Source organism: Pholis gunnellus, assembly GCF_910591455.1.
Source record: "Pholis gunnellus genome assembly, chromosome: 1".
In the NCBI taxonomy this organism is placed as follows: domain Eukaryota; kingdom Metazoa; phylum Chordata; class Actinopteri; order Perciformes; family Pholidae; genus Pholis; species Pholis gunnellus.
In genome coordinates this window covers 21,710,470-21,725,949 of record NC_136528.1, presented here as the reverse complement: position 1 = coordinate 21,725,949, position 15,480 = coordinate 21,710,470, and the positions used below count along the sequence as shown (strand labels likewise).

At 40.1% G+C, this 15,480-nt stretch overlaps 1 protein-coding gene across 1 annotated transcript; it reads right to left on the bottom strand.

Annotated features, from left to right (window-relative positions):
- Positions 1-2,039: 2,039 nt before the first annotated feature.
- Positions 2,040-11,735, bottom strand: lmo1 (LIM domain only 1). The gene is made up of 3 exons (XM_079156965.1): positions 11,458-11,735; positions 3,590-3,715; positions 2,040-2,256 (listed from the first exon to the last, which is right to left on the bottom strand). The coding sequence occupies exons 1-3, from the start codon at positions 11,697-11,699 to the stop codon at positions 2,151-2,153; spliced, it is 474 nt and encodes a 157-aa protein (XP_079013091.1). The 5' UTR covers positions 11,700-11,735; the 3' UTR covers positions 2,040-2,150.
- Positions 11,736-15,480: the final 3,745 nt, after the last annotated feature.

Here is a 15,480-nt window from a genome sequence, read left to right as displayed (position 1 = left end):
TACTATGTTGAGTAATGATAAATAATAGTGGAGGTTTGATTATTTTTTAATTGTTGAAGGCCTTTTCTTACCCCTGAGCTGAGCCACATTCAGTATGCTATACATTCCAAGTTATGTCTGTATTATTTATTTAACGTATGAGGTCTGGTAACATTTTACGTCCAATATACCAGAGTTAAATTGAAAGCTAGAGACCTCCGTCCAGACTGATGGATGGCATATTACCTGTTACTGAACTTGAACTTAAATAGAATGGATGTTATGATCTAGCAGCTGTTCATTTTTCCAAGCCGTTTGCTTTCTGCTTTGGTTCTTTTGTCTCCCTATAAAATAATGATGTTTGTTATCACTAATTAGCTGCCATTGTTTCACCATGTAAGAAACCTGGCAGTATAACGATTTTAGTGTTGCAGAATTAATTCAATTCGACCCAAAGTGGCTCTAACAAATGCTGAATTTAATAAGCTGAAGGTGAAACAATCATTAATTGTGTAGCTGATCAACAGAAAATTTATATTTTCAAACAGTTGACAAACATTCAGTAGTTCCCACTATTCCATATTACGATGTTGTGCTTTTCTTTGTTTTACCTCATTGTGAAATTAACATCTTTAGGTTTTGGATTCTTGGTCAGACAAGACAAGCAATTTGAAGAAGTCAGCTTGGGCTCTGACAAATTGTGAGGCACACTTTTTCACATTTTGTTCACTAAACAATTAATCGATGAATCAAAAACGTAATCAGGAGATTGATCAATAGTGAAATAAATAACTGTTAGTTTCATCCCTATTAATAACTAATTGTATACTTGGCTTGGCTTCTTGTTACCCAAAGCGAAAATAAACTACAGTATAATTTATGAGCAGAATAACTAAAATCGAAACGGGTCTTATAAAGAATGCAACACACTTGTGTCACCCTGCAGTCATAAACCTTTGCATGTTTTTAGTATTTTTAAGGTTATCAGATCTGAAACAGTGTGATATTTCTGGAGGAAATTACAGGTACGCATTGAGCTGCCTAATTAATATATATGTGACTGTTTATCACCCACATTGTTTTATTTGCAGAAGTATCATTTTAAAAAATAATTTAGAGGTGATGGGGTTAATTCATACAACTACATGCATAAAGCAAAGCCATTGAAATGAATTATCACTTCAATGATCAGCTAAATATCTGACAGCTCCAGAAGACTTGGTATATCGTTAGCTTTTGGTGTGTGTATCATAAATAACCACATCAATTAAACAGTGTCACACAGCTTCTGGGAACAGTACTGTTTTAATACAGCCGAGTTTGAATGAGCTCAAACTCAATGAGCATTTATTTTCTCTCTAATTTATTTGCTGTTGCATTTCATTTCCGGGCCAATTCACCCTGATAATCAGATGACAATTAATGAAGCATGAATCACGGAGAGCCGCTCAGCTTAACTCACTCGCTTTCATGACACCTGCACGCTCACAACAACACAGTTTGGAGAAGCATTCTTTTATTCCAAATAAAATCTTATGTAGTTCATTTTAAACAGTATTTCTAATTCTATCAGAACTCTGTAAAATGTAATAAAACTTGTTTTGTTGCATCATGTTTTGAAGAAATACTTCAAATAAATGTTTCTCTCTCAAAGCTTTTTTTTTTTTTAGCATTGCCGTTTTTGGAGACATGATTACATATCAACACAGGGGCCGACTTCCTCCGACAACTTTGGTTTTTGGTACAAGAGAAAAAACTCACTATGAACATTTAAGAATCTTTAATTCACACTAGTAATAAAATTGCATTACATTTCATAAAATAAATGTTCCAGTTTATATATACAGAGAAAACAGACTGTACATACCCTCCAATGAACCATTTCTAAAAGGAAAATGAAACCAACCGGAAACAAATTTCACAAAACATACAAGCAATACAGTGCTCAGCTAAGCAGGCACAACTGTACATCAAAATTTGTAACTGCTCAGTGTCGGGGTGTGGGAGGGGCGAAAAGTTGAACATTTACAATAGAGTCCTTAGGGACTGATAAAGGGGTCTTAAAAAGTATTGCAGGCAAGCAGACATATGCTTGTCTTTTTCCAAGTGCAGCAGAACATCCATCTCGTGTGTAAAGTGTGGAGCCGATTGTTGCTGCCATGAGGTTCCAACTATTGAACCTGTGTCTCAAAGCTTCCATTCAGCTGGCCCTCCTCATAGTCCATTTGACACAAAATCATGTTGTTTTTTAGGAAAAACTTGTCCCCCACGCAAAACCTGTTGGCAGAGAAAAACAAACAAAGGCACAACTGTTGTTAAAAATACAAAGATGATTACTGTTGGCATTATGACAAAGTGGTGTTTGTGTGCGTGTTGACTGGCTGACTGACTCTGCTCTGGCACAGAAGATGCTGCATTCAAGATCAGCAGGTAATGATGATTCTGTTTGTTCGCACACATTTGGTTTGGGATGTTTTACCTGACGCACTGTGCCTCGTCAGATTCTAAGCTCGTTTTGATGGTCATCATAAATCATAAAAGTGGATTAAAACCCTATCATTTCAAAGAAAGCAGACACGAGCACTGGCACCCGATAAAGGACAGGTCAACTCTCCCCGGCCAGGCAAAATGGCGTTGGCACCACGGGAGTTTCCAAGCTTTCCTCTGCCATAGGGTTAGCTTTTTCACACACCAGTTTGGTTCCAGTACTCGAGAATGTTTTTCCTCTGAAGTCTCAGAGTCAATTGAGGAGGAAAAATAACACAGAGTAGCCTGCCCTACTGATGTTCTCCTCTGTGCCGCTGTTTGTTTGTGTGACACAGTGGAGACGGCTCCATAATGTGACTGAAGGGGAGTGAAGATAAGAATATAGCCAAGCATAGCTTAGCTTCCGTAATGAGCCAGGCTGGTAAAACAGTCACGGCCATGGCAATACGATGCCAGATGAGACCTGGCTTCATATCTGCCAGCTGAGAAGAGAGACTGCAGTCATAATTCCCATATAGCAGGTGTTCACTATGGTAACTGAATCTGGCCTGCAGAAGGTTAATGGGCTTGTGCTGTGTGGAGGAACAGGGTCACAGAACCCCTGACAAGCATGCAAAGGACTCTCTGCTTCCAGAGTGGTGCCATTACTGACAGTATATTAATGGGAAAAAGCAATATTTGGGTATGTCATATTCTATGTGTATCACACCATGGGCTTTGTGCTCACTCCAATTTCATAATAGATCATATCGCCAAGGAATAACCAATTCACACATGTATAGGGCCATGCTCCCTAATACAGCAACACACCTCTGGACGACTTTATTTTTGTAGCTCAGATACATCCTCGCAAAAGCACAACAGCTACTTTTGCGTCCCTCTGGCTTAAAAGATTTACAGATTTAGCCACAAACAAGTACAAACTGCTGGCAGTGTGTCACAATCGGAAATAATTAGCAGGGCATTACAAATGCAATACAGCAACTTTTATTTTTACAACACAGGAAGCAATCCACAAGTTTTTTCCCTAGACTTGTCAGGTGGTCTGTAAATATATACTAGGACAATTTTTTTTATTTTTTTTTTTAAGGTGATGTTGTGCAGTTATGATCCCCATTCTTACCTCTGGTTACAAAGCTGACAGGCAAAACAGTCCAAATGGTAAACATTATCTCTGGCTCTCATCACCATTTCAAAAGCTGGGATCAGTTTACTGCAGGCTGCACAGTTCCCCGTTGTACCAAAGAGCCTGAAAGACAGAGAGCACAGATGGCGATTAACCCACCTTCCCTTTACCTTGATGCAATAAAGGAGTAAACAAAAATGTACCGACAGCAAGAACAATAGAAGAAAAATGCTGCAAAGGAAGGGAGAAGAGGGCAAAATCGTAATACGTCGAATGTAATGCACAAATCTTTCTTGGCACCCACTTGGTATTTTTGTTAATGAGAGTTACAAACATAGATCTTAATTCTTGGCTAATGATCTAATTAAAACAATCACATGGTTTTAATCTCCTTCTTCAAAGAACACCCCCCCCCCCCCCCCCCCTGCGCATTACAAAAAGCATGAAAACAAGTCTGAAGCAAACCATTTAAATCGTTGAAAGTTGTGTTCTTTCATAACTAAAATACCTAATGAGGCCTTTCTCCAACCAAAGCCAGCTGGATTCTTGCACAAGAGGCTACGTTCTATAATGTAGTCATAAGTTCAAAAGATTTCTCTTACAAGGATTTAGTCTCAATCTCTTTCACCATCTCCCTCTTTCATTCAGAGCGGAGCTTGAGACAGTGATGGGAGATGTAACCTTGAAGAGTTAACTAAATGTTTCACTGTGAACAGACTCAATGCTCAAACCTCGCTGCGGCTTGTTTAGGCTTATAGGAGCCACATGATAAAGGTCACAAACAGAGCAAGGGAGGCACTGGTGTAGATCTCTTTTCTCCTCAAAGCAAAGGAACCTCAAACGCTTTTCCCAGTTCTGATTTACATTTTCATTTTCCAAGCGCATGCCCCCATGTTTAATTTGGAGATTCTGAAGCACAGATAGATTTATATATTCTGCAGGAGGAGAGGAACCGTTTCGCAGCTTTGCAAGAGGGGATAAGGCAACAGCAGATTGCCATTCCAACAGTATGTTAAACACTTTTTTCCCCAAACTTGTAGGGCTCAGACAGAGGAGTCACAGTGTTGATATTCTGCCTTGTTTATGCTAGTCCCATTCAGTTGCTTTCACCTTGTTAAAGAAAACGTCTATCCAGCAGCCCTGCTTCTAATTAGGGGCCACTGCCCCAGAGGAGCAGGAGAGACAGAAACAGAGGGAGAAAGGCTGTTATGTTCCATGAGAGGGATTCACACGGTGTTAAACAGAGACATTGTTACAACTGGTTACTGTTTCAGTAAAACACTGCATGTTCTCATCCAGTAGACATCTGCCATCTATGGGGCACTCTGCAACACAGAGACACATTTAAAAAATGTCCACTCCCCCTTTTTCTAAATATTTAGAAGATTCAAACACATTCAGTATTGATCCAAAAATTGGCCAAATATCAGTGCTACAGTGCTCCTGGTTTCCATTACAGTATGTAGGTTTTCTTGGCAGTCTTGATTTCTTGGTTTTGTAACACAATACAATTAAGGCTAATTCTTTCCCCTGTTGTTCACTAAAGAAGTTGTCCCCGTTAGATATAACCCACTATCTCACTATGACAGTCAGGAGGGTCTGCTCCAGGTTTACACCACACCTGAGCTACTGGACTGAAGGGTCACACGGTGATGTCTTTTTCTCTCCCTCAGGGAACCGAGGCTATACAAGAGCCCAGAAAGCCTCGGCCACTTACAGAGTGTGACATGCACACCCCTGTAAAAGCTCGTAGGATGATTCTAACCCTTCTCTTATACACCCCGCTGGGCTGCGGACATGGTGCTGACTTGATACATACAGGTTGTGAAAACACCTGGTGGGGAAGCCCATCTTGCTGGCGACACTAAGTTCTACCTTCAGTCAAAGTAGTGTGTGACTCCTGAGGCTAGTTTTTACCTTTCAGCAACATGTATATTTATATTCTCTACAAACCAGTGATCCAAATCCTGTGTGTATAACCTCTCTTCCCATTTATCATGAAACAAAACGATTGTTTGCTGTTCACATATGCAACCCCAGCTACTGTAGGTTTAACTTTACTAGTCTAGCAAAAATACAGGTTATTTTGATTGACTTGCAAAACTGAAAATGTTTAAAAAGCTGTCAGAATACAAACATTACTACTTAAATAAAACTAGAAATACTATTTTTCCTTCAAGAAAAAGACTGCAAATATACTAAAGGCTTTCAGCAGGAATAAACATGCATTGCATACCCTCCCTTGTTTTTGTCGTCAAAAAACGTCATGGCATTTTAAAGAGGCAATCTACCAAATTTAGAGGCTTTGTGAAGTCTGAGAAAATAACCCTGATGATGTCACTATAGGTTATCTGTTTTCAGTTTGGGAATGGAGACTACAAATGTATAACAAAGAGCCCCCCCCCCCCCCCCCCCCTTTGCTGGTAAATACCCATATTAAAAAAAAATCCACACCCACTTTGAACGGTGATGAAATCATCACGCTAAGTAGTTTACCCCATAACGAAGCATAAACACAGCACAGATGGGATTTTCCTGAGCCACAAGGAAGTTTGTGGTGGAAAACGAACGTGTATCAAATATAGGCTTGTATATGACTAAAACCTGATCATTTGAAACACAGATGAAGAAGAAATAAGGCTGTTATTAATGAACAAAATATCTTATTACTCTAACACAAGTGACGAATATTGCGGTTTGTGTCAATCAAACTTGAATGTGAACTTCAATGAACCATCATTGAACTGTAAAATAACTTCCAACTGCAACAAAAAATGTCTTTGTTTTGTTAGGCTGTTATCTTTAGAACATAGTCTGTAGTACTTTTGATTAGTGAGACAAAAGTATTCTGCTAATAGCATAGAAAGGCCTCGCACCTTGTAGGTGGATGCGCAGTAAAAATGAAGCAACAGGACTGTGGCATATTCTCTTAACTGACATTGGTTCCTCTGAGTCACCCTGATAGTCTTCAAATCATGAAGAGATAAACCTCTTCCATGCTAACACAACTTCCTTATCTGTTTGGTGATTTACAATCACAGGCAGAAATTTGGCACAGCTTACATCTTCACCATAACGTTAAGAGCTGGAGAGTAAGAAAGTTTCCCACTCACAGAGTGTTTCAGCCAGCAATTGATGTTTCTGGGTTATAGCGTAGTATCAACATATGGCTTAATTGGACTCCTTGTGGTAAGAGGAGATTACAGCCTGAGAGAACTGTTCAAACACATTACACTCTTCTCTTTGTGCTCCTATGAAGCTAAAAGCAACCGGAGTTGAACCACTACTGCAGCAGTCTCATGAGTAACAGCTGAAATGGTGCTGAGTATAGCAGGCAATGAATGTTTCACACCGAAACATGATTGAGATGAAAATGTAAAGGTCGAGGGATTTGCTGTCAGATGCAAGAATGCAAAGTAATATAGATACACGCAATTAGGTAGATTCAAGCCGTTGAAAGCAAAGTGGGAGCCACCAAATGATCAGGACAGACCAGGTCATCTTGTGCTGAAGAATGGACGATACTGTAATTAAAACATCTAGAGAGATGGTGTCATCTATACAAATCATACACAGTATGTACAGTACAATATACACTTAAAAACATGATATGCTTCTCAGCACTGAAACAGTGCCTTCATAAATTGTGGATTACCTTTGAAAAACATTCATTCATTTAATTTACAATAGATTTTATTTTGTTTGAATAGACTATTCTCTGCAGAATTCCCATGTATTGTTCTGACACATGTCCTGTATTGTAGGAGTGCAGTGGCTCATGCACTTCCATTTCTGTGGTCATTTGGATTAAATAAATCAATATTCTCAAAAGGAAAGTGGGAAAAAAAAAGATTCAGGATTTCTATTTATACAGAGCGTGAATGCTGAGTTTTTTGGAAAATATGAGAGTATTGTTCAGTGCTGCTCATAATACACTGAGCCCATCGAGTTTTGTTGATCAATCATCCGCATTGCAACAGTTTGAAGCAAAAAAAGTAGACACTTCTGTGGTTTATTTAAATTGGTTAGAGGGTCAGAAGTGCTGATTTGGATCGCTCCCCACAACTCATGAGACATTCTGGAAAGGAAAGTGAAAGTAGGCTTGCTATTTATATTTAGGGACTTCTAAAAGTCATCATCTTTGTTCAGATATTGTATAATCCCTTTTGTAGTACATAATAGTAGGGCTGCAACATGGTGACATTAGTAGTATAGTGAAAAATATCACAGCGCCCCGGTGACAACTTCTATCGTCTTGTCTTATCGGACCAACAGTCCACGATATTCAGTTCACTATCATACTTGACATAAGTAAACTATAAATTCTTATATTTGAGAAGCTAAACCTGATAATTATTTTGCTTGTGAATTGACTTTAATTATCATAATAACAGCTGTTTAATATAATGTGATTCAAATAATTTATAATATATTCAATTATTGAATTATAAAGTCCCTCTCTCAGATTACAGGCTTTAATAATGGGATCCATAGTAATCGTTGTTGTAGTTTATATCTAATTATATGCATAGTGTCTTGTTGTGCAACTTAATAATTGCATTTTATTTTTAGTTTGAAGTTCTTACCAACCAAATAATAAAAATATTAATTTTGAATAACCCATTCTAAGGTCTGTAAATAATCAATATGACTTCTCATCTCAGCTCTTACATGCATTATACGCCAACATGTATCGCTGCCTAATCCCCGCATCCGATAATCTTCAACACAGCGGAACTGCAAAACTCTTTAGTAGCTAAAAATGTATCTTTGTGTGCTGGTGTGGGTTGTTGGGAGCAGATTTGGATGGCAAGAATGTAAAGAAGCTTCTGTTATTGAGTCATTACAATCACTCTTCAGAGAAAAGAGGGCCTTCTTAAGTTCTTTCAACTTGCTGCTTTGCCAACTTCAAACCCTTAAAGCTCCTACAGTGCATCATCTGCCTTTCTGTATTGCTTCCCTCAGATTGGGCTGTGGCTCTTAAAGTTTTCTACCTCTTCTCTGAGCTCTTTGAGACTTCCCAGCTTGCACAGAGTTTCATAAAAGAGAAATCTGTTAATGCATGCGTCGCATGTTCTGACCTTCCCCAACAGTTGCGTCTTTTTGAAAGTGTAAACCTTTCGGGTTCAAATCTATCTTGCTCAGAGAGGAAGAGCAACTGTTAAGGGAGGAGAGCAATTGTTTTACCTACTATAGTAGTAAGGAGAGCACAGATTTTAAAAACAGTCACATCCAGATGGAGCTATCATCGTCTCCCTGCTATTTCACCGGTTTATGGATAACTTATAATGTTCATTATCTTGAAAACGTTTTCCTCTTACAGTTAATTATACCCCATTTTGATAAGTGGATGACTATTATGTCCTCTCTAATATATGAAATAGAGGATTAAATGATTTCAGGCTTCAAGTCCTGATGATCACACCATGACTAGATTGTCAACCCTCTGGTGAAGTCGAGCGATCCTGGGCCCTAGACATAAAGGAAACGCCTAATTAATCTATTATTCTCATTTATAATGAAAGAGTGTGGCCAAGTTGATAAAAAAAACCTCTCTTGATACCGGGAAGTGAAAGAAACTGAAGTTTTTGTTGGTGCAGTGGTTTGGAGGGCAGGGGAGGACGCTGTTTAAGGTATGTGTGTATTTTAGGGTTTGTGTGTGTTGAAGTGTAAGGTTCAGGAAAGCGTGAGTGCATTCAATAAGTTGCTAATGCCACTGAAGGACAATCACAGATGGAGCTCCTATAATAATTAATGTGAGCATGGCGGGGATCCAAACTCAGGGAAATAACCAAAGTGTGTTTGATCCGCCCGCTTGTCTTTAATGAAGTGCAGGAGGCTAATTCAGTGCACAGATTTAACTTCATTACAGCAGGTGAGTGGAGCCTTCGTCTTACTATACATAAAAGAAGGAATGAAAAGGAACCTAGTGCCGGATGAAGACTGTATCGCCTACTTTCAAATACTCTGGTCTCTCAAACTGCCTGTTCTCGTACGCAAGGCAAGGTTTTTAATTTGTTCCATAATAGAATTCATCTCAAGCATCTCTAGCCATTAAGTACTCTGCATTTGTCGCAGGCTGAAGAGCAGGCGAGTGGGATGGATTTCATTAGGCGATTCGGGGCAACAGAGGAGCACAGAAAGCTCTCTCCTCATCTTTCCTTTTTATTCTTATTTTAGTATTCCTAACTCTTGATTTCATATGTCGTTCTCAGTTTTTCATCCCATCTCTGACCTCCACATCTTGCCGGTCTAATGTGTGAGAAAGCTTTTCCTTCTCCCTTCACAGTGCCAGTTAGGCACTTATAGCTCGGGGGTTGGGGTTGCTGTCCTTTCAGCAGATGTATTCTACCAAGTGAAACTCTGAGCTTCATCATTTTTGCCTTCTCTTGGTCATTTGCCCATTTATTATTACCTCATCTGCACCATCTGCCCCTTCTGGGGGCAACATCAGGTCTTAGTGGACCTCTCACTGCATCTTAAAAGCATTAAGTGTAGGTGGGAACTGATGGATGGTAATGGCCTATCTCAACGTTACGTCCCTAAGCACCTCTCAAGTGGGCTGCGGGCTTCGTCCAGGTCAGAGGAGAAGCTGAGATGTAAGTAAAATGTCATGGAGATCCATGAGTGAGGTAGGGAGAAAACCAAGTTGATTAAGGTTCACTTTGGTTTGGATTTTAGAAATGATACAAGATGACAGCTGCTGTTTTGAATGTTTGTAAATTAGAATAATGGAACTGATACAAATCTTGTGGGTAGCAATAAGCTGGAGGTATCAGTGAGAGAGTAACGAGACAAGTAGGCAGAAAGAAAAGGGAAAAGGGGAAAGGGGGAGGGCAGCGCAGGACAGGGAGTTTTAAGGGCTAGGGCACCGACATCCCTAAGTCAGCCCCTGGGGGATTCCCTCACAGATAAATGGTAGGATCTCATTGGGAATATGACTTAACGCCCAGGAAATGGTCATGTTTAATTTAACAAGCAGATGGCGGGGGCATCTGAAGGGGGGTATACAGAGCCAATGACACTGATGAAGCAACAAGCCTTGAGGATTCTCACAACCTACAGCTCTGGTACAAGAGCCAGCAAGTCTACTTCATGAGTCATTCTGTGTTGATGAAAAAATGATGATGAAAACATGAAAAACAGTAAAAACAAACTTCACTTATCTTAATGGACATATATTGTCAGTAGCAGTGAGACTGTTTGACTGGGTTTTAATGTATAATGCAATTGTTATTAAATTAGATTAGTTATTATATTATTTTTGTAAATGTTGTTGAGGAGGTAAAGTGATCCACCTTTCCACTGTAGCTCCTAATGTCTTCAAAATTCATCAAGAACAGATATTGCCAGATATTAAATGTTAAGTATGCTACGAGAACAAGCTATTGTAAATATCAACCAAGTGTAACCCACTGCAACCCACTGCTTACTTTATATTCAAACTGTGACTATGCATTTTTTATTCTGGATGCAGTGATACAGAAATGTCATGACAGCACGACTCATCTTTTGATGGTTGCGCAATAATTTTGTACAGTATTTAGAATTTAGTTTTTTTAGATGATTTTTAGACTCTAAAGGAGTCGCACAGCTCCTAAAATGGCCCAGATGTTTTTTTCTTTTTTTCTGCCAGTGGAATATGTTTGTGTTGAAGCATCCCCTGAGGAATCTTTGCATGATTTAGATTTTAGCTGTGTTTCTGTGAATGGAAGCCACAGGAAACACACACTGAGAAACCAAAGCAAACGGTACCAGGAGGCAAAAAACCCTTTGTGATTCTTTCATGTCACAGAGCTCTTGGAATGGCATGGCATTTGTGTTTGTTGTGGGTGGAGAGAGGTGATTGTGTGTGTCTTGCTTGCCTCAGGTAGTCCCTGCGACAGAGGATGAGGTTGGCTTTCGTATAGAGGGTGGAGCCCACCTCCCCCAGGCGGCAGTCGCAGCAGGCACATTTGAGACAGTCCTCATGCCAGTATTTGTCCAGGGCCTTGAGCAGGTAGCGGTCTTTAATCTTGCGATTGCAGCCAGCACACCCCTTCTGTTTTCCTTTGGGCTGGACGGAGAGCATCGGCACACCTGTAGTGATAAGGAGACAAACAGCCATGAGTGATTTACGGCCCAGGAACACGAGTGACTTTTCATGTTCTCTTTTTGATAAGCCGGCTGCTTCTCGAGGGCGTCGAAGCCTGGCCTTGCGCGTGGCCACAGCACACGGACTACCTGCTTCATATGCATTGAGGAAAACATTCTTCCATGTAGATAGGCGCACAGGTCACATTGGACTACAAAGCCCTGACTTACTCGTCCCACTAAGAACATGCTGTAATACAAAAGTTACATGATCACTTGCAGCAGCTTTCTGAGGAAGGGGCATGTCTTGTGTATTTCTGAAAAGACACGATGTTTATTTAGCTTACTGTGGTATTTACAGGGAGCTGTGTACTACGTTAGTTACCTGCCATTTCATCAAAGACAATTTCACTCAACTGTCTACAGCTGTAAAAGCTCCTCATGGGCTTTGTTTGGTATAGATTAACATTAACCTTTTAAAAAGCCTCTGACCACAAAAACGTTGCTACCAGACCCCAGTGAGATATGTTATGGCCTAAGTGCCTTTTAGCATACACTCACTCTCGGTGTTTCATACACACACACACACACACTTGCACACAAAAACCACAAACACACACACACAATGTTCCCTACTCAGAGCATTACAGCCTTACCTCCTTTTACACTTATCTGTACTCATGTGTCTGCAACGAGCGAGCCTAAGTTACCAAACTCGCAAATTGCCCTGCTGTCACGCAGGTCCCCTTTAAGCCCGCCTTTTAGCCTCCTAAAGGACAAATAAAGTCCATTTAATAACAGCACTAAACACTAATAGTCTATGTGTGGTTGACATTTGTGTTTGGACTAAAAGCCCCCCTCAGGCCACTGCTGGTACAGAGGCAGGGGCGCGCAGCTCCCCTCTGTAGCACTAACAGGTCTGCCACAGCTGAAAGCACAAGACAACAGCTCTTAAGACACTCTCTCACACACTGAGCTATTGATCCATCTAAAAGAACACACAGTGGACGCCACTTGCCACTCTACTTTCAAAACACATTTCTCTCTCTCTCTCTCTCTCTTAAAAAAAAAAAAGAAAGACCAGACACTCTGCATCACAGGGGGTTAGGCCAGCATTTTCTATGTGTGGGTATCTATAAAGGCCGCTTTTAAAGACATGTTCTACTGAGTTTTATATAAAATGTCAACGCTTTACTGTTGCACTTTAGAGATGTGCACGGGTAGATTTTGTCGAGGCCAGATACAAGTTTTTTATATTTTCAGTTCATTTGCAGGAAAGTATGCACAATTGCGACAGTGTTGTTAAGTATGAATAGGGGTCATTCTTTAGTTAGAGCTGCCATTTTATGGTAACTTCTGTGGTTTGCTCAGTGATAAATACAACCTCAGCTGGTAACAAGGGACTGCTTCACTCTCAGCACTGTTTTTGTCTGCTGAACCTGTCAAGTTGGTTCTCTTTCACAAAAACCGTATACCACTTTTTAGAAGACTTCTTTGGAATAGAAAAACATATTTTTGCTCTCTCTTTCCATATCTCTCTCTGTCTCTCTCAAACACACACACACACACACACACACACCTAAATGGACTCACAAAGTACCTTATTGGATCCAGATTTGCTCTGCAATTTGAGGCCATCCACACATCAATAATGCTATGAATGTAATATAATTATAATTTCCCCCTTTTAAAAAAAGAGGTGAAAGAAATAGGAGAGCTTGTTATTCAAATTCATGGCTTTGGTTTATATGTCAGTAAGTGCTCTGGTGGTGTTGAGCTGTCTTATTTCTTTATCAGAAGTGGAAAGCAGAGGCTAATTGGTCCGGTGCTGGTGATGGGAGCCATCAATTAGTGTTCTACCTGCCCTCCAGCTCCCTCACCTCCCTCCCTCTCCAAAACAGACCCCTTGAAGCTGGAGCATTAGGATCACAAAACCTGCTATAAATACCAATGTTCAGTGTAAATGAAGCTAAAAAGCTTCAAATTCAAGCCACACTGGTTAAGGGTGGACTCCTCTACCTGCATTTCATGGCTTGTTAGGGGAGCTCTCTGCAGGTATGCCTGACAGACTTCTACAGAACTAAAAACAGTCTTAATGAGGAGAGAGAAAATGTGTGTATGTGTGTGTGCTTCAGAGCTTGTGCAAAGATAAAGAAAGGAGTTGCTGCAAGTCTCTCGGGGATCACAAAATTCTTTAATTTGCCTTTTATGACACCTAATTAGTTATTCTACTCAAAATCTTTGCTTTAAATAAGAGAACTAATTATACAAAAAGGTCGTTCCTCCACCTCCAGAGAACTACTCCTAATTGGTTGAGACCACCGCCCGCCACACACTCCTTAAACAAATCACGTGCGTGTTTTACATCAGGTTTGAAAAGGCCAAAGCTTAACCTATCCTGGAATTACTGCATGCTTCTCACCCCCTCTATTGGATGCACACTTTGTTTAAAACCCTGCTCAGCATCATCACAGTGACAACATTGTTTGCGGTGAGCCTGACTCTCACATCTTCATGCATGCGTCCTGGTCCTTCAGCCCTTCTGTCTGTAAAAGAGATGTCTCAATGGAGGAATGCCTAATGTCTGCTGGGAAACCAGTATGCACATTCAACCGATGCGTCTTTCTTGAAGCCATTGCCGGGAAGAAACATAAGTTTGATGTCTTCCACCAAAACAGCCTCTGGAAAACAGCTTTAATAGTAGTGTAGCAAGCACTAGCTCAGACCTACTAAACAAAGAGCAGTGACAGAAAAAAAAAACCTCAGTGTGTGAAGTAAATGTCTTTTCAATTCCCTTAATGCCACGAGACATTTTCTTGCACCTGTCACCACTCACGGCGCTATGTGAAACTGTGGAGTAGAACAGAGCCTCACATGCTTGCCACCTCCCAGAAAGAAAAGCTGCATTATGAAAGGAAGCAGCAGACTAGGAGGCAGCCTCCACTTAATCCAATCCATTTAACAGATACAAGTGCCAGTGACCTTCCAGTGTCATTTGATGTCACCAAAAGCATGCCTCTCCACATCACAATTCATTCTCCAACAAGGGATGCATTTTACCCCTCAAAGTGGAGAGACAGCACTTGCCCTGCCAAATATTCTTCCTGAGAGGGAATTTAATTTGCCATTAGTACTGTGTGTAAAGGCCTGTCATCTTTCCCTTCTACCATCCATCTACTTTCTTTAAGATTGTATCTTTCAAGGATATGTACAGTTAGTTTTTCTCAGCCCAAGCAGTCTGTCAGAGCATGTATTTTCTATTATAAAGATAGCATCCGATTTCTATGTTACCCCATTTAGACTTCCGTCTTTACAGCTATCAAAGAATCGCATCAGTACTCTAACCTTTTTGATATATATTTAAGGATTTAAAAGAAATAACTTTTGAGAGCACCCAAGGAAATGTTTGAAATTAGACAAATACAATTACCTCAGACTGGACAGGAGTGTGTGAAAAGAAAGAAGACTTGCCCACTTGGCAACTAAAATGTTTGGTGGCAAACAAGTGAGATGATGCTAGCAGATCATGCTGCATACAGTAATGTATACATGTATTAGTCCCTGAGCCACCAGGCATTATGACATATCATGCCAACTAAAAGAAGATTGGTTATTGCCTTCAACTATTGCATCAACTGCAAATCCAGGAAATAATATGTTAATAATAAACCTGTTTTTTATCAACTTAGATTGGTTGCACATATTAGATAATTTCTATTATTCTCTGACTTGCAGAGAGTTAATCATGTGCCTGTTTTGAAGAATTCACTCTATTACCTTTAACAATAAAACATGTTCACGCCTTCAGGTTATAC